This window comes from Budorcas taxicolor, chromosome 5, assembly GCF_023091745.1.
Source record: "Budorcas taxicolor isolate Tak-1 chromosome 5, Takin1.1, whole genome shotgun sequence".
NCBI lineage: Eukaryota > Metazoa > Chordata > Mammalia > Artiodactyla > Bovidae > Budorcas > Budorcas taxicolor.
This window is the reverse complement of record NC_068914.1, coordinates 4788094-4806136: the sequence shown is the minus strand read 5'-3', so window position 1 is coordinate 4806136 and position 18043 is coordinate 4788094. Positions and strand designations below refer to the sequence as shown.

The following is an 18043-nucleotide window of genomic DNA, read 5'->3' as shown; positions in this document are numbered from 1 at the left end:
TCAACCAATGAGCCACACAGAAAATGAACTCTTTCAACTATATACACAGACTCCTGGAGTTACAGAGAGGTATTCCAGAACACACAAAGGCACAATTAGACTTTAGGGACACTCGTTTCTAAACCCCACCTTCCTCATGTGCACGTGCGCTCAGTCACTTCAGTCGTGTTCAACTCAGACCCCAGGGACTGCAGCCCACCAGCTCCTCTGTCCGTCGGATTCTCCAAGCAAGAACACAGGAGTGGGTTGCCATTTCCTCCTCCAGGGGATCTTCCCAATCCAGGGATCAAACCAGTGTCTCCTATGGCTCCCGCACTGGCAGGTAGATTCTTTACCACTGAGCCACCAAGGAAGCCCAAGTTTTAGGGACATTCATTTCTAAATCCCCATCTTTCTCATATACTGTGGTCCAAAAACTGATGTACCAATCCACCTGGGATTAATAATTATTCTCCCACATTACAAATAATGGCATATCACTCACTTCTTCCTAATCTTACTATGAACATGGCTCCTACTCTGGCATGACAGTAAAGAAATAATATGATACATTATTGGCATCCATGCTTAATAAGTTACTCTAATGTCCTGAAAACAAATCCATTGCATGTCAGGTGATTCTAATCATTTATTGCTTTCCAAATAGAAACTACTATAGCAAAACTCTTTCCAATCTTATTTATTAATATAGTACCTCCATATTTACATGTATTAAAAAATAGGAAGAGACTGATGTTAGAGCTTTATCTTATTCAAGCAATAATATTTATCCATATATACATGAACTAATTGAAAACAGCTTTCAGTTCAGTTCAGTTCAGTTGCTCAGTCACGTCCAACTCTTTGCGACCCCATGAATCGCAGCACGCCAGGCCTCCCTGTCCATCACCAACTCCCGGAGTTCACTCAGACTCATGTCCATCGAGTCAGTGATGCCATCCAACCATCTCATCCTCTGTCGTCCCCTTCTCTGCCCCCAATCCCTCCCAGCATCAGAGTCTTTTCCAATGAGTCAACTCTTCACATGAGGTGCCCAAAGTACTGGAGCTTCAGCTTTAGCATCATTCCTTCCAAAGAAATCCCAGGGCTGATCTCCTTCAGAATGGACTGGTTGGATCTCCTTGCAGCCCAAGGGACTCTCAAGAGTCTTCTCCAACACCACAGTTGAAAAGCATCAATTCTTCGGCACTCAGCTTTCTTCACAGTCCAACCCTCACATCCATTCATGACCACAGGAAAAACCATAGCCTTGACTAGACAGACCTTTGTTAGCAAAGAAATGTCTCTGCTTTTGAAAATGCTATCTAGGTTGGTCATAACTTTCCTTCCAAGGAGTAAACATCTTTTAATTTCATGGCTGCAGTCACCATCTGCAGTGATTTTGGAGCCCCCCAAAATAAAGTCTAACACTGTTTCCATTGTTTCCCCATCTATTTCCCATGAAGTGATGGGACCAGATGCCATGATCTTCGTTTTCTGAATGTTGAGCTTTAAGCCAACTTTTTCACTCTCCACTTTCACTTGCATCAAGAGGCTCTTTAGTTCCTCTTCACTTTCTGCCATAAGGGTGTTGTCATCTGCATTATCTGAGGTGATTGATATTTCTCCCGGCAATCTTGATTCCAGCTTGTGCTTCATCCAGCCCAGCGTTTCTCATGATGTACTCTGCATATAAGTTAAATCAGCAGGGTGGCAGTATACAGCCTTGACGTACTCCTTTTCCTATTTGGAACCAGTCTGTTGTTCCATGTCCAGTTCTAACTGTTGTTTCCTGACCTGCATATAGGTTTCTCAAGAGGCAGGTCAGGTGGTCTGGTATTCCCATCTCTTGAAGAATTTTCCACAGTTTATTGTGATCCACACAGTCAAAGGCTTTGGCATAGGCGATAAAGCAGAAATGGATGTTTTTCTGGAACTCTCTTGCTTTTTCCATGATCCAGTGGATGTTGGCAATTTGATCTCTGGTTCCTCTGCCTTTTCTAAAACCAGCTTGAACATCTGGAAGTTCATGGTTCATGTATCGCTGAAGCCTGGCTTGGAGAATTTTGAGCATTACTTTACTAGCATGTGAGATGAGTGCAATTGTGCGGTAGTTTCAGCAATCTTTGGCACTGCCTTTTTTTGGGATTGGAATGAAAACTGACCTTTTCCAGTCCTGTGGCCACTGCTGAGTTTTCCAAATTTGCTGGCATATTAAGTGCAGCACTTTCACAGCATCATCTTTCAGGAGCTGAAATAGCTCAACCGGAATTCCATCCCCTCCACTAGCTTTGTTTGTAGTGATGCTTCCTAAGGCCCACTTGACTTCACATTCCAGGATGTCTGGCTCTAGGTGAGTGATCACACCATCGTGATTATCTGGGTCGTGAAGATCTTTTTTGTACAGTTTTTCTGTGTATTCCTGCCACCTCTTCTTAATATCTTCTGCTTCTGTTACGTCCAGACCATTTCTGTCCTTTATCGAGCCCATCTTTGCATGAAATGTTCCCTTGGTATCTCTAATTTTCTTGAAGAGATCTCTAGTCTATGCCCATGGGGCCACCCAAGACGGGCAGGTGTTAGTGGAGAGGTCTGACAGAATGTGGTCCACTGGAGAAGGGAATGGCAAACCACTTCAGTATTCTTGCCTTGAGAACCCCATGAACAGTATGAACAGTATGAAAACAGCTTTACCCATATCTTTAAGAGGTACACTTCCAATAAACTTTGCCTTTAAAATGCAGTTGACTAATTATATGCTAATAATTAATCAATTTAACACTAATTTGATCAATTATATACTAATAATTGTGGTGATAACAATCAAGAAGAATTTTCAAATACTTTGAACATTAGAATCACAAAAATTTTTTAAAGTTTACATTTAAACTTATATATGGGGCTTCCCAAGTGGCACTAGTGATAAAGAATCCACTTGCCGATGCAGGAGACATAAGGGATGCAGTTCCATCCCTAGGTGAAGATCTCCTGGAGGGGGGTACAGCAACCCACTTCAGTATTCTTGCCTGGAGAATCCCACAGACAAAGGAACCTGGTTGGCTACAGTCCACAAAGAGTCAGACACAACTGAAGTGACTTAGCACACAAACTTATACACAAAAAAAGTATGTATTTTGTACTACAAAATTATGAAGAAATGACCATTAACAGATATGTTCATTAGGGTAAAATCCTAAAGGGGAAGTGGGATAGAAATACAATTTCAAGGGATTTCCCTGGCAGTCCAGCAGTTAAGACTCCACACTTCCAAGGCACAGGGGTCCCACATGCCACATGGCCAAAAAAAAAAAAAATACAATTTCAGAGAAGAAAAAGGGTGCTGTAAATCTTCCGGTTGTTAAAAACTTCCTCTCGTTTTTTTAATGTGACTCCATGCTTCCAATGCAGGGGTCATGGGTTGGATCCATGGCTGGGGAACTAAGATCCCACATGTCAAATGTCAAAATGTCTTTCAAATAGTGAATAGGTTATGGTATATACAATGGAATACTCCTCAACGATAAAAATACTGATTCATACAATATGGAATACTTAAAAGTATTATGCTAAATCAAAAGCCAGGCTGAAATTGCTACACGCTGAATGACCCTTTGTATAGGAAATGTTCGAAAAAACAAAGCCTCAGGGCCAGAAGACTGATCAGTGGATGCCAGGGTTGGAGGTGGAAGAGGGACCCACCACAGAAGAGCTTCAATGCAGCTAACCCAGGTTAGGCTTTCCCTAAAGTTCCTCACACACCTTTGTAATTAGCCATTCTAAAAATAAATCTCCTGTTAAGAACCTAACTGGGGCATGCCATGTTTCCAGTTGGGACCCTGACGGATAAATCAAAATGCAAACTTACCATCTACCTCCTCCTGTACTGTAACACTCAAAACATACCCATACTTCTTTCCCATCTTGTATTCAACAATCCACTGCCCCCCACCACCCCACAGCTTTTAAGTTCAGAGTATCCAAGCCTCAGTGATTAGCACATTCACATACACCTGGGGCTCATGCCCTCTACCATTTCCTTGCCCTAACTGAAATAAGTGAAGTGAAGCTGCTCAGTTGTGTCCGACTCTTTGTGACCCCATGGACTGTAGCCTACCTGGCTCCTCTGTCTACGGAATTTTCCAGGCAAGAGTACTGGAGTGGGTTGCCATTTCCTTCTCCAGGGGCTCTTCCCAACCCAGGGATCAAAGCCGGGTCTCCCGCATTGCAGGCAGACACTTTACCATCTCAGCCACCAGGGAAGCCCTAACTGAAACATAACTAAGAATGCCACTTCTCATGCAGCCCCTTCCAGCATCTCAGAGAAGGATGGTTTGCAGTTACTCACATGTTGGCTCTCCAGAGCCTTTTATGAAACTACTACTATTCCCCTCTCTTAGAAAAAGTCCATTCCTCTGAGGCATGTGCCACCTATCTAGCTACCCTATACTATTCCTCTTACCTGTCGTCTATCAGCCTCTTATTCGTTTATCTAAGGGTTTTAAACCAGATCTATCACCCCCCTGCCCTGCCACTTCTGCTATTATCCTGAACTCCGCCAAATTCCAACCCCCTCACCTCCCAGCTCCTTATTCTCCCATCAACTCTTCTACATTCTTAGTCACCTGTTCACAATTTCATCCAGGAACTTATCATATCCTAAAATGCTTCATAAATGCTTCTTAAATATCAGAATAAGACAATCCATAATTACTACCGACTGACCAACTTGTCTAAGGAATCCTATTCTCGACTTTTATTAAGACTCTCAGTATACTGACATCTCTTCTCTTTCTCCTATCCACCCACCCCTATCCAGTTAGTCAAGTCTAAAGTGCACAGCTCATCATTTCAATCACTCTCTGGTCAATAACCTAAATTCTCTTTCTTCTCTATCTGTTCATTCCATGTCTAGTCAGACAAAATGCCAATCCAGCCAAATTCTCATTATTCTAGCCAATATTCTCTATTTTGTACAGATTCTGGCTAATAGGGCCTACTAAAGGAGAGGGAAAACACACATTCTCAAGAGTTTTCGGTGATAACAAACTTCAGTGAAGGCATCAATAATGTCCAGAAATTCTACTCTCTCTAGACATCTTTCCTTTTCTACTTTCTCCAAAATCTATTTGAACACTTTGCCTCTCCCCTCCAGCCATCACACACATCCTTTTTTCTTTCTCCCTTTCAGAGATGACTTCCTTTGTCACTTTATAAAAAGAAAGGATGGCGGGGGTGCAGAGGGGAGCAGTTTTGGTTCACAAACAACCTTATCTTCCATCCTCCCATTAAACTCACATTTTCACCCCCCTTTCCTCCCAGCCAAGAAATGCAGTGTCCCTTCTCCCAAGATCACTCTCCCCCTCTGGGCTTTGGATCCTATGCTTCCTCTCTTATGCAATCAAACTTTCCAGAACTCCTTATATCTCTCCAGCTGCCCCTTTTCTTCTCTCCTTCAAACATCTTTAACAAGTTGTGTACACCTGCCAAGCCCATTTCCCACTGAGTACACACTGCTCACTGTGTACTCACTGATATTCATTGTATTAGTGATTACCTGCACTTGCGTTATTGCTCAAACCGAGAATGAACCTCCTTTCACTAAGAAAATCTTTTAGATTTTAAACCAGATCTATCACCCCCCTGCCCTGCCACTTCTGCTATCATCCTGAACTCTGCCAAATTCCAACCCCCTCACCTCCCAGCTCCTTATTCTCCCATCAAGTCTTCTACATTCTTAGTCACTTTAGTAGAACTAAAGTTCTACTTTAAAACAAATCTATTTACTTGAAACTACAGTGTCTCTCTCAGAATTTGCATACTGCTAAATTTCCACACAGAATTTTTAGAAATTAGAGGTCAGCTTTCTTCAGTTATTTATAAATGGCTTGGCCACCATTCTTACTAAAAAGAAAATTATTTAAACAGAGGCAAGAGGTAACACATAATTTGCTATTTGTCCAAGTTTATTTCCAACTTCAGGAGAAAACTCGTACAGTGACAGCCTGTTATTTTAAATATAAAGCTTTAAATATGATCAAATTAAGTTCATTCACATCAGAATACAGCAGCACTGTATGAAAAGAACACTTTAGGTGTTTCTCAGATCTTCTACTTAATAGTTCAAGTTATTCAACTTCTTTGAAATATGCTTTACCTCCTCTAAAATGGGAATAAAGCCTGTCTTAAATAGTTGCGATTAAAGATCAACTGATATGAAGGGCTTAGCACAAAGTAACAACAGGCATCTTACCCTCTTCCTTTAAAAGAAGCTGATTTTAGGAATGACAAGTATATTCTGTATGACAAATACATTCAAGATCTAAATGAAGGTAGGTAACTCTTACCAACGCTATACTTGCAGAATTCTTTAATCTTCATTAATCACCTGTACTTTATCCAGTGAGTAGATAACAATCTCCTCTCAGGTCACAAGTCCCTGGCCTACTTAAAGCTTTCAGGAATAGAACAATTCATTTCCCTTTCTAAAAACAATCTTCAGTTCTAAATCAAAGTTCCTAATTTCCTGACAGTAACAGCCCTCTAACTTATACAAATACTCAATACAGTTTTAAGCAAATTGAAAAAAACAATTGGCTACAAAGACAGGCATGCAAATTAAGAGCCTATGCCATAGTTATCTCAATATTTGGCAGGGTATGTAGACTGAATCCCAGCTGGCTAGCAAGCAAAGTGTGCCAAGTAGAAATACAAGTCTTTGAACACTTTATTCTAGAACCCAGATTTAAAACCTGTAGCAGAACACACAAAGATGGAAAATAGGAGTATCTGTATATAAAAGGCAAGAGAAGCTTTCTTTTACCCCTAATGCACATAGTTCTGGATGCCAAACTTTATAAGAATACTCCAAGATCTCTCAATAGGCTAAGTTTTTAGGTCCTGTTAAGTCATTTTAAGTTTCACATTTGTCTGAGATTTCACTGGCTTTAATGAAAACTTCAGTTAAAGTATCTACAGATAAAGTTAAGATATCCTAAATCCGCTTTAAAATAATCCAGGAGACATAACAGTGTATACAACAGATGGAACAAGATTTGCCATATATTGACAACTGCTGAAGCCAGAAAACAGGCACTCGAGGTTCTTTTAATGTTCTATTTTTGTGTGTCTAAAAGTTCCACACTAAAGTGTGTGTGTGTGTTTTAACTTAAGATTAGGATGTTTCAGCAACTCAATCCTTCCCTGCAGTTCTCATTTAGTTTGTACTCTTGCATGGGCAGTAATCCTGACGGGTTCCCTTGCCCATCAAGCATTTGGAAAACAGCAACCACTATATTCCATCATGACCTCACTCTGGATTTCATCTTTAAATAAGCCACAATCTTAAAAAGCACTATCTGGTATAAAACATTTAAAACAAAGAATTTTAATAGTACCTAAAAGTTAACCATATACTGCCCTATAAAGAGATCCACTTTAAAACTTAAGGCCAGGAAAAATGATGTAAGCTTGTGCTTGGATAAGTCCTTTTCACTGATGTGATATAATTCTGCAGCAAAAAATGGTATGAATGAGCAAGAATATCCCACTGCAAGGGTACTAAAGAACCTAACTTGTGCACTTTGAACAGAATGATCATCATGTTTCTCACAGGTTCTTAAATAAAATGCCTGTATATGACCTCCAAAGAATTTCGGAGACCTAGATGGCTACACAGCACTTTAATCTAAAGTCCAAAATTTCATCATTCTCAAAAGATCTCTAATTCAAAAAGAAGTTTTGGAAACACTTTAGATTTATATAGACCCCTTTTATCCAAACCTTAGATCTGAATCTCTAAACTTCAATTAAAATCAGAAGGCTTTCTGAATACTAGTAAAAGCAACAACAAACTGACAGACATAATGCAAAAAAAAAAAAAATCTAGGCACAGAAAGATGCCCAAATTTTAGAGGCAAAAAAGGAAGGTCATAAAGTTTGGAAGTATTCCCTGAACTTATTAACATAAACTTATAAAAAGTTCATCTTTTACATGTTAGGGATAGGGTAAGACCATCAGAATTCAAAGTCTCCCTCGAAGTTCCCTTCTTATCCTACAGCAAGCTACCAGGTGTGCTGTGGTCAAGGGAGAGGAGAAGGTAAATATTCACAATGCTACACCATTCCCTTCCGACTAAGGCTGCCTTGTGAAGAAAGAAGAGCAAGATGTTCTTGAACATCTATTTTCTGTATTTTAGTATACACTTTCCCCTCACAAACCCCTTATAATAGACTTTGGATTCCCAGTCAGTCCACAGGCTCAACACCAGAACTACAATTTAGCTACATTAGACTGGCAAGCTAAAACCTCATTTTCACAGAAAGAGTTGTTTCCAGTTCTCACCGAACAACTTCAAATGGCAGTCTGGACATGTGTAGGTTTAACAACAGCAAGACTGTATAAGCAATTGCTGCCTTTGAACATCTCACTTCCGAGTTCCTGTTCCCCCATACCTAAACATTTATCCTATTGATACCCTCTGCCTGCCAGTGATGGCCCTCTCTTTTCCAAACATAGTGCTTGAGAAATCTGTGTCCGTGTACCTTAACGCACTTCACCACTTCTCTATCCTCATCTTCCTTTTTCCAGCCCATCTGCCTCATACTGAGGACGGAAACACTAGATAACTGACATGGAATAGAATTTCCAGAGCCTAACACAGTGGAGGACACAGACTAGGTGGTCAAAGTTTTGAAAATTCAATAAATGAATCTCATTCCAATTTTGCCACTACCCAAACTGGACTGTTACTTAACCTCTTTGAACCTCATCTATGAAGCTAAGAAAACTGAATTCAAGTTAATTTTGGCTCAATGGTTCTACGATTAGAAATCATTTTTAAGAGCTGATCTGGGAAACTGCTTTTCTGCTCATTTTTAATAAAAATTGAACCTAACCTTAAGTTATGAACAACAGCTCAGGAGAAATGTGGGCAAAGGAAAAGAAGAGCCAAATCAGAATTAACCAGGAGATCAAGGGAATGACAGTAACAGCTGGCTCATTCTCGCATCCAAGGGTGAGAAAGAATGAAAAATGTTCAGCATTTTTTTGTGGAACAACGCTAGGCAAAGTATTTGAGGTGCCTTATAGAAAGATGGTGTCTCATAGGAAGACCCCAAACGACAAATTCCTCTCAAGAAAACTAGGTTACATCTTTTTAAAATGAGCACTATGTAACCTTTTATTATCACTAAACTTTCCCAAGAAGTCAAGAACTAAGGTTTGTTTTAGACAAAAGTGTAAGCCTTATTGCTCAGCCCTATACTGATAAAGTCCACAAGCTATCTCCCATGCCATCTCAAATCTAAGCTCTACAGTCTTTTAATTAACTGCACTTTTTAAAATCATTTATTACTGTAAATCTCAAACCCTTTACAAAAACGAGTAAAATATATTGTTTTAGGGATAAACACTAGATGCCAGATCTACAAGCTAACATTTTAAAAATACAACTGGTTTTGTAGATGAAAATCTATTAATACAAATTACTACTGGCACCAAGCCCCCAACTAATTTCGATTTGCAGTCAAGTTCAATTCTACATTTCCACTTAATACCTCCTTAATCTTTCTAGTTTTGAAAGAAAATCTAACACCCCTAAACTTAAACCTTATTGTAAATGCCCATCTCATTTTCATTTATCAGTAACCATCCAAATCCTCCACAGTAATAGAAGTGAGATACTGTGCAATCCTAACACAACAAAAAGAGATGTTTCTTAACGAGAACTGGAGTAAGGACAAATGAAAGATCATTCCCAAAATGTGCAGTCTGGAAATTCCCAAGTTAAGTAAAATTTCAACTCCTAATTGGTTTCTTGAATTTCTTAAATCTCTTCTACAAAAGTATCTTTGGTCCCCATTAATTATAAATGCAGAAAGAAAATTTAAGAGGTGTAATATTTCAGAATCTAAGTCAAAATTATTTGACTAAATTAAACAAAACTCTCCTGGCTCAGAATAAAGAAAATCATTGTGAAGAAGGAAAAAAAGGAAAATCAAAACTTACCTGAAGTCATTAATTTAGCACAGCTACTTCTGCTTGCATCATCTTCTAAGACACGGTTTGTGCTCTTTTCTTTTCCAAGCAAAGAATCCTCCAAACGTAAGCATTTATCAGATACAACACTGTCTTCACCCATCACATGACTAATTTTACTATTAGCTTCAAGTACAGAAGTGACGTCTTCCAACTGAGCAGCTTCACTAGATTCTGTATAAGAGGAACCTTTAGCTAAATTCTTTGAAGAAACTGGCAGAGATTCATCATCACTATCAAATCCAAAAGGATCTCCAGTATTTTCTTCTTCTACCTTAGGTTTCTTCGGAACTTCTTGGATATCTGGTTTGAAATTGGGCCTCTTCTGTCCTAATTTAGCCATAAATGTGGTTTCTCCCCACTTTGTGCTAAGGGTGGTCCGTTTGTTGGAAAAGACTTCATCAAACTTTGAACTTCCATTTCCTCCTTTCCTACTATATGTTTTCCCAAATCTGGATGTCATTTTGACACCTGTTTCATATTCTCTGTGGGAAAAAAAAAGTAAGAAAATATATAGTCATCAAATATTTAACAAGCGTTAATACTGAATATAAAAATAAGAAAATAGGGATTCTCCCCATACAGCTTTTCCACATTCAAGATACAAATCTTTAAAAACAGTTAAGTAAATAAGGGGAGGGAGTATAGAGGCGCTCATCTTTTATCCTATATACTTATATCAATCTTTTTTATGAGTACATATTCGTAGGCTATTTTCAGAACAAGAAAGCCTAACAATATCGCTTTTTTAAAAAAAAGTTTCAAATGAATCTACTATCAATTTTACCATAAAAAATAACCTCAATAGGCTAATTACCCTTAATATAAAACATTAAGCACAAAATGTTATTTTTCAGGATCTTAGAGATGTTAAATAATTGACTAAATATAGTTCTTTGAAATTTCAGAGCACTTACTCATATGAGGGCTGAAAAGTCAGAAAACTGGTGCTATTTTCTCACATATTAGACCTGCTACTTTTAATCCAACCTCGAAGATCCTGAGTTTTGGTCTATCTAACATAATATAAACTATGACTTGAAAAATATTCCGTTCTTGGTCATTTCCCTTAGTGCAAGAAACCATACTCATTCTTTCTCCCTTCCTTGTCCTCATAGTGCTGTGCTCATTTGCTGAACTACATTTTCTGAAGCTAGTGAACGCCAGCATATTACACTGACTGGTCCAGTGATCATTAAAAGAAAAAAAAATGTGAATTTATGTTCCTCTGATTTAAGACAGGATAAAATGATTTATCTACATGCTAACTACTAGGACAAAAAAATTTTCAGGACAGTAAATAGAGTCAAATAAGGTACTTTTTAAACATTATCAGTCCTTATCCATTACTCACACTTTGACCTTCTAAAGTTTAAATATCAATAAATTAAATACAACCAGGAAAAAAAGTGAAAAATTGCCTAAGGGCTTGAAAAAAACTTCATACTCTTGAAATTTACAATACAACAATCAGAGTGACATTTTTACCTATATTTTTAATGTTTTTATCTATTAGTTTAAATGTTTCCCTTTATTAACTCAATCCTCCCAGTTTATAGGGAATCCCTATATATTCAGCAGAGGAATTTGCCCACTCATATTTTGGTTAGAAGCCAATTCTAATTGGACAAAATAATACTTAATTTAGTCATTATACCCATCTACTTTTAAGAGAAAACTGTTTCTAATTTGTCTGAAGACCTTTTAATATGTCAAAAAACTTTTTTCTGAAGGATATCTATTTCCCCTCTTACTGTAGATTTACACTAAAGAATCCTGTCTTTCTTGTTAAGCATAACCTAAAGAAACTAAGTGTATTTGGCAGCTACAAGAAACACAAAATAAGTCATTTCTTTCCATTCCTCCTTGAACGTGCAGCCCTAATCTACAGACCTACATTTACATCTACACCAACAAAGCTAAAATGTTTTGGATACACTAGCATGGTAATTACCTAAAAATGCTGACTAAAGGCTAAACCAAAAACCTAGACTTGGACTACTTTAGGTCCACACCAAAAAAACTCATGGTAAAAATGGTCCTAGAACTATAAGCATTCACTGTGACAAGCTGAAAGTCTGCCAATGAATACCTGACAGCAAGGAGTTAATTATTTTAACTGATAAATTATGCTTTTTTTTCTAAGAACCTATGCCTTAGACAAATATATATTGAAATTCTGATGCAATAATGTCAGTGATTATCCAACTTTAAGGTGTGTGGAATGGAAAGTGCAGAGACGAGAATAATTTGGTTAAGAGTAACTGTTGAGTCTGAAAGATGAATACACGGGAGTTCATTATATAATATCCCCTTTGCTGGTTTTTATACAGTTTTCCATGTCCTTTTTTTTTTTAAGTCACCAGACAGACAATTGTAATGGCATTATCTGAGTAAGACTAGAGTGTAAAGTATGTAGAAATTCAAAAATAAGTGTGTAGACGTATCTGACATTATTATTTCAAGTATATTCAAGTTAAGAACACAGGCTATCTTGCTCAGGCTTCAAACTCCAAAGATTACCTTACCAAAAAGGAAAGAATGATTCACAACTAAGTCTTTTTGGTTGTTGGGCCTTTGCCTCAGCCCAAAGCTTGTCGAATTTTCGGGGAAGTGCGCTGGAATAAAGAAGTCCTCACACTTAACCCCCAATCAAATCCAGAGTCTTTCAGATCTCCACGGGCTTAGGGGCTTCCCTGCAGGAATGAAAGCCGGAAAGGCCAAACCTCACCACCCAGAAATCCTCACCTGCGGGCGGTGGTGCGCTAGGAGGTGGCGGGGACAAGCGGCCCCCCTCCCCCTGGAAGCTCACGCAACTTTTCTCCTCCCTACCCCCACCTCCCAGGAAAGGGATGTTGCTTCCGACGCCCCGGAAGCCTCTGCCACCGAATCCCCAGGGTAGTGGAAGGCCTCAGCGGCGGCCAGGGGCAGAGGAAAGACAGCAAAAGATTTCGGCCTGAAACCAATACACTTGACCGCGCCTGGGGAGGGAAGTAAATCAGCCGTCGCCCAGAAAGAACTCAGAATAAAGGGGAAAAGAGGAAAAAGAGTTCTTCAGACCGTTCCGCTGCCCAACTTCCTCAGAGACCGGGTGGGTGAGACAGAGGACTTCCACCACCCCCTCCCAGACCCCTGCCTCCTCCACCCTCGGCAAGCTCCGGGCCTAGGCAGCCGCTCGAGACCTCACTTACCCTCGGCGCCTGGCGGGTGCTTTAGCCTCGGGCCGCCTCCGCCTCTCCCGCTCCCAACGGCCCACGGGCGGGCGCCGGAGCCCCGCGCGGGAGAACGGGGCCGGCTGGTGAGCGAAGAGAGGCAAGGGGCTCCGCCACCGTCAGAACCCGCGACTCCGCTCTCTGTAAATAGGAAACCCGGTGGAGGGGGGGAGGAGTGGCGGCACCGCAACTTCCCTCCCCGCCTCGAGCGCCGCCGGCCGGGCCCGGGCCTAGGCCTCCCTGGCTGTCGCCGCCGCTGGAGCTGGGACCGGAGCCCGCTACGTGCCCCCGATGGGCCGCCGTCGCCTCCTGCGCCGCCGCTTCCGTCGGTGAATGGTCAGCGCTAGAGTTTGAACAGGGCCCTGAACCATCTCAACGCCATTTGCGCTCCCGGCCCCCACCTCCTTCCTCCAACAGCCGCTCGCTCCGTCACTCCGCTTCCCACAGGCCCCGCGCGGCCGCCCGACCCCGCAGCCAATCGCGCGGCTGCTTACTCAAACCGCCGCGCAGGCGCCGCGCCCCGCATGCTCCGGCGCCCGCCATTGGTCCGGCCGTGGGGCCCGACGGGAGTTGTAGTCCCGGTCCGAGAGGTCTAGGTGCTGAGAGCCCGGCGCGGGAGCGGGCAGCGGGCGGAGCGGTTGTGGCCGGCCTGGCTGGCCTCGCGAGCGAGCGAGCCAGTTTCCAGCTCCTAGCCTCGCCGGGAGACGCAGGTGCCGCGGGGGAGGACTGGGGGCTCAGTGCAGGCAGCTGTGTCAATCGTTTCCCCTCCAGGGACTCGCCGGTGTCTGGGGACGGTGGGTTGTGCAGCTGCGCCGGGCCTGCTGGAGTCGCCGCCTGGGAGCAGGGAGACCGGGAGCTCGCGGCTCGGAGCGGCTCTTGACCCAGACTGGCTGGTGCTGACCCGGCGCAGTTAATGACGGCGGGAACTGGGAGGCCCGAGTAGCAGGGCACCCGGTCAATGACCGCACCCCAAAGTGATGTCGGTCTGGCTTTTTAATGCGCTTCTAGGATCCCCTCGATTCTTATGTTCGTCGTTCTTTTCTCCCTCAGTCTGTCCCGAAGCCATTAAAAGTGACCTCTGAGAATATTGTAGGGAATTATCCAACCTTGTTGGATGTGATGACGGTAATGTGGTTAGATTAAGGAGAGAAGGTGGGGGGAATGGCAAAATACTAAAAGTTTTGACAGATAAAATGATCAAGTGGCTGGGAAATTAACTCCTACAAAACACCGATGGAGGGAAAATAAAACAAGCCAGTGGGGTGTTTTTCATTGCTGATGCTGTGTTACTCATGAGCTTATTCCAATTTCTCTGCTTGTATATCTGAAATTTTTCATAATAAAAAATTTTATGAACCAGTGATTTGTCTCTGGGGAAGGCAAGGAGGTAGATGATGGGAAGAAAGAAAATTTATTTTTCTCTATACAACATTTTGTGCTGTTCGAAGTTTTTTCCTTGTCAATGTATTACCTATTCAGAAAATAGTAAAGTCTTGTGATGGTGTTCTAAGACTACGGTGGGAAGACAGCCTTTGGAAAAAGAGTAACACAATTGGTTTCCTCCTAAGAGAGTTTCATGATTATTTGGGCTCCGATGGCCCTGCTGTTTGGTGAGGGGGGTGAATGATGATCCACTTGGGAAATTGGAAAACTGCTCATTGTTTTCAGTGAAAAACCCACCTCTTCTTCCACAAAAGTTAATTTGCTTTGAGTGCACCCAGAAATTACCAAACTGCTTCAATATATTTGCAAAATCCAGACAGACAAAAAATAGTTTAGACATCCTTGTAGCCCTTCCCAACAGAAATTTACGGTTGATTTTAGCTTGACTGAGCTGTTTTACTTTTGCACAACTGGTTGCAAAATTTACATTCTGACATTTACAGTTTCTGAAACACATCAATACTTGATTGTTCAAAACCAACTCTTAAATAGCTTTATTCTAATGGAGGTTATAACAGGTTTGTGTGTTCCACAGCATGTGACTTTTATTTGGGTCAGTTTTGTCTTTTTTAAAAAATTGGCATAAGCATCTTGTTTTATCAGTTGGTTTGAAGCCTCCCAGCAGAGGTGCAAACTGCACTTACTATAATTATTTAGATGACATGGTGGTGGGTGCTAATTAAGGGGTAATTATCATCAGAGGCAAAGGCTAAGATCAAAAAGCTGAAAGTGGTGGCGAGACAATTGCAGGATCTTTCTGTAAAAGAGTACTGTGAACCCTCTGGGACCAAACGATGCCCTCACACAGCTCATTACACCCTGGCCTCGCTGGCGCTTGGCACTTAGCTGGGTCAGTGACTTTGCATGAACCTTAAGTGGGAAAGTAAAATTTTTAAAGAAATAGCTAGTCTGTAAAACTCCTTTTGAGAACTTTTGGTGCGGTAGGCATGTTAAATAAATAATGGAACTCAATGTTAAATTCTTGCTACTTTAAAGAATGATCCCCAGCAGCATAATCAGAACCTGGAAGTTTGTTGGGAAAAGCAAGAATCTCTGAAAAGCAGAATCCTTTAACAAGATTCCCCCAGGTGACTGGTCCACAGATTAAAGGTTAACGTGTTAGTTGCTCAGTCATGTCTGACTCTGCTACCCCATGGGCTGTAGCCCTCCAGGCTCCTCTGTCCATGGTATTTTCCAGCCAAGAATACTGGAGTGGGTAGCCATTCCCTTCTCCAGGAGGTCTTCCCGACCCAGGGATCAAACCTGGCTCTCCTGCATTGTAGGCAGATTCTTTACCATCAGAACCACCAGGGAAGCCCCAAAGGTTAATAAGTATTGTTTTAAAGTATATCCATAGCATTTGACGACACTCTAATTTCTTTTTGTTAGGAGGGGGGAGAACATTAAGAACATACTATGCATTAGATACAATACCAGTCTCTTGAAGTCTTTTACATCTATACGTGTCATCCCTATTCTACAAGCGAGGTAATGGAGATGTGGGCATTTGCTCAAGGTATTGTAACTAATGAGGGAATCAAACTTTTTCTTAGGCATTCAATTCACATTACTTACAGACCTTAAATCTGATACTGCTGAAGCCCAGCTGAAGAATTGATGCTTTTGAACTGTTGTGCTGGAGAAGACTCTTGAAAGTCCCTTGGACAGCAAAGAGATCAAACCAGTCAATCCTAAAAAAAATCAACCCTGAATATTTGTTGGAAGGACTGATGCTAAACCTTCAATACTTTGGCCACGTGATGTGAAGAGCCAACTCATTGGAAAGGACTGATTCTGGGAAAGGTTGAGGGCAGGAGGAGAAGGGGGCAACAGAGGATGAGATGGTAGGATGACATCACTGACTCAATGGACCTTGAGTTTGAGCAAACTCCGAGAGATAGTGAAGGACAGAAAAGCCTGGCGTGCTGCAGTTCATGGGGTTGCAAAGAGCTGGACATGACTTCAGTTCAGTTCAGTTGCTCAGTCGTGTCCAACTCTGTGCCCCCATGGACCACAGCACACCAGGCTTCCCTGTCCATCACCAACTCCCAGAGCCTACTCAAACTTGTGTCCATTGCGTCAGTGATGCCATCCAACCATCTCATCCTCTGTCATCCCCTTCTCCTCCCACTTTCACCCCATAGACTGTAGACCACCAAGCTCCTCTATCCATGGGATTCTCCTGGCAACAATACTGGAGTGTGTTGCCATGCCCTTCTCTGGGGGATCTTTCCAACCCAGGGATCAAATGCAGGTCTCCTGCATTGCAGGCAGATTCTTTACCATATGAGCCACCAGAGAAGCTCTTCTGGACAAGACTTAGCGAATGAATAACAGATCTGGTACGTGATTTGAAAAAATTGTATGTGTGTGCATTGAGTCTGTAGAAGTTTGCTATATGAATACTGAAAAGAGCCGTGCTAGGGCTCTCCACCCTCATATGACCCACACTAAAGACAGGTGGAGAGTTTGCTCACTCCAAGGCCCCTCCTGGGGGCAGGTCAGACTCTGGATGTGCAGGCTGGACCACCACTTTACCCGTTCCCTCCCTGGTTCCACTGAGGCAAACAAACTTGGCCATGGCGTGGAGTTCCATGCCAAAGAGAGTGAACTGGACTGCAGTGTGGATAACACAAGGACAAGCAGCTTTTTGTTTTATTTTTTAATTTTATTGCGTTTGGTTTCTTAGTTCCCTCAGCTTAGCCTCCTGCCCATCCCCATCCCCTGGGTCGGTTCTCTTCACTTCATCTGAATCTGCTCACATACACACCCAGTAGGTGTTTTTCTCTTTGCTATTATGCTTCTATGCAAAGCTCTTAGATGTCTGCTTTTTGTTTTCCATTAAATCTCATACATACCCCAGAAACAAATGGACTTGAGCTAAGTGTGTACCCTTTGATACCGCAGGCTGGCCTTTGTGCCACCTCTAGTGGAGGACAGCATCCCTGCTACCTTGAGTTCCACTCAGATGGACTCTAGCTGAAAAGAGAAACATCCCACAAAGAAAAGTAATAGAAGAATCCATTCTGCCACTGTTGTGCCTTTGCTTCAGCCCTGGCATAGGAACTGTCCAAACTGGAGTTGCTAAATAGAGCTGTGCAGTCTTTTTCTGATAATGTGTAGTAAAATTTATTACAATTTATATAATTCAATTCAAAGAACTACACACATTGGCTGGAGGAAATTTTTCCTTTTCACAGAATGTGGAATAAAATTATCTTAACAAATCATACACTTAACATAGTGGTTGTGACACACCTGTGTCACAAGCTGTGGGGTTAACCCTGCGTTTATCACTGATCCTCCCCAACACTTCTCTCTGTTCTGTGAATACTGGGTTGATAGGCCTTTTCAACTAATCTCCCCCTGACCA

General features: G+C 41.8%; 1 protein-coding gene across 1 annotated transcript in view; it reads right to left on the bottom strand.

Moving 5' to 3' along the window:
- WAPL (WAPL cohesin release factor) overlaps positions 1-13402 on the bottom strand; it is a 75476-nt gene extending 62074 nt beyond the window's left edge. The window contains exons 1-2 of the mRNA XM_052639576.1: positions 13207-13402; positions 9986-10500 (exon numbers count right to left, since the gene is read on the bottom strand). Coding sequence (XP_052495536.1) covers positions 9986-10478 — 493 coding nt within the window. The 5' untranslated portion in view covers positions 10479-10500; positions 13207-13402. The remainder of the gene's footprint in view (positions 1-9985; positions 10501-13206) is intronic.
- Positions 13403-18043: the final 4641 nt, after the last annotated feature.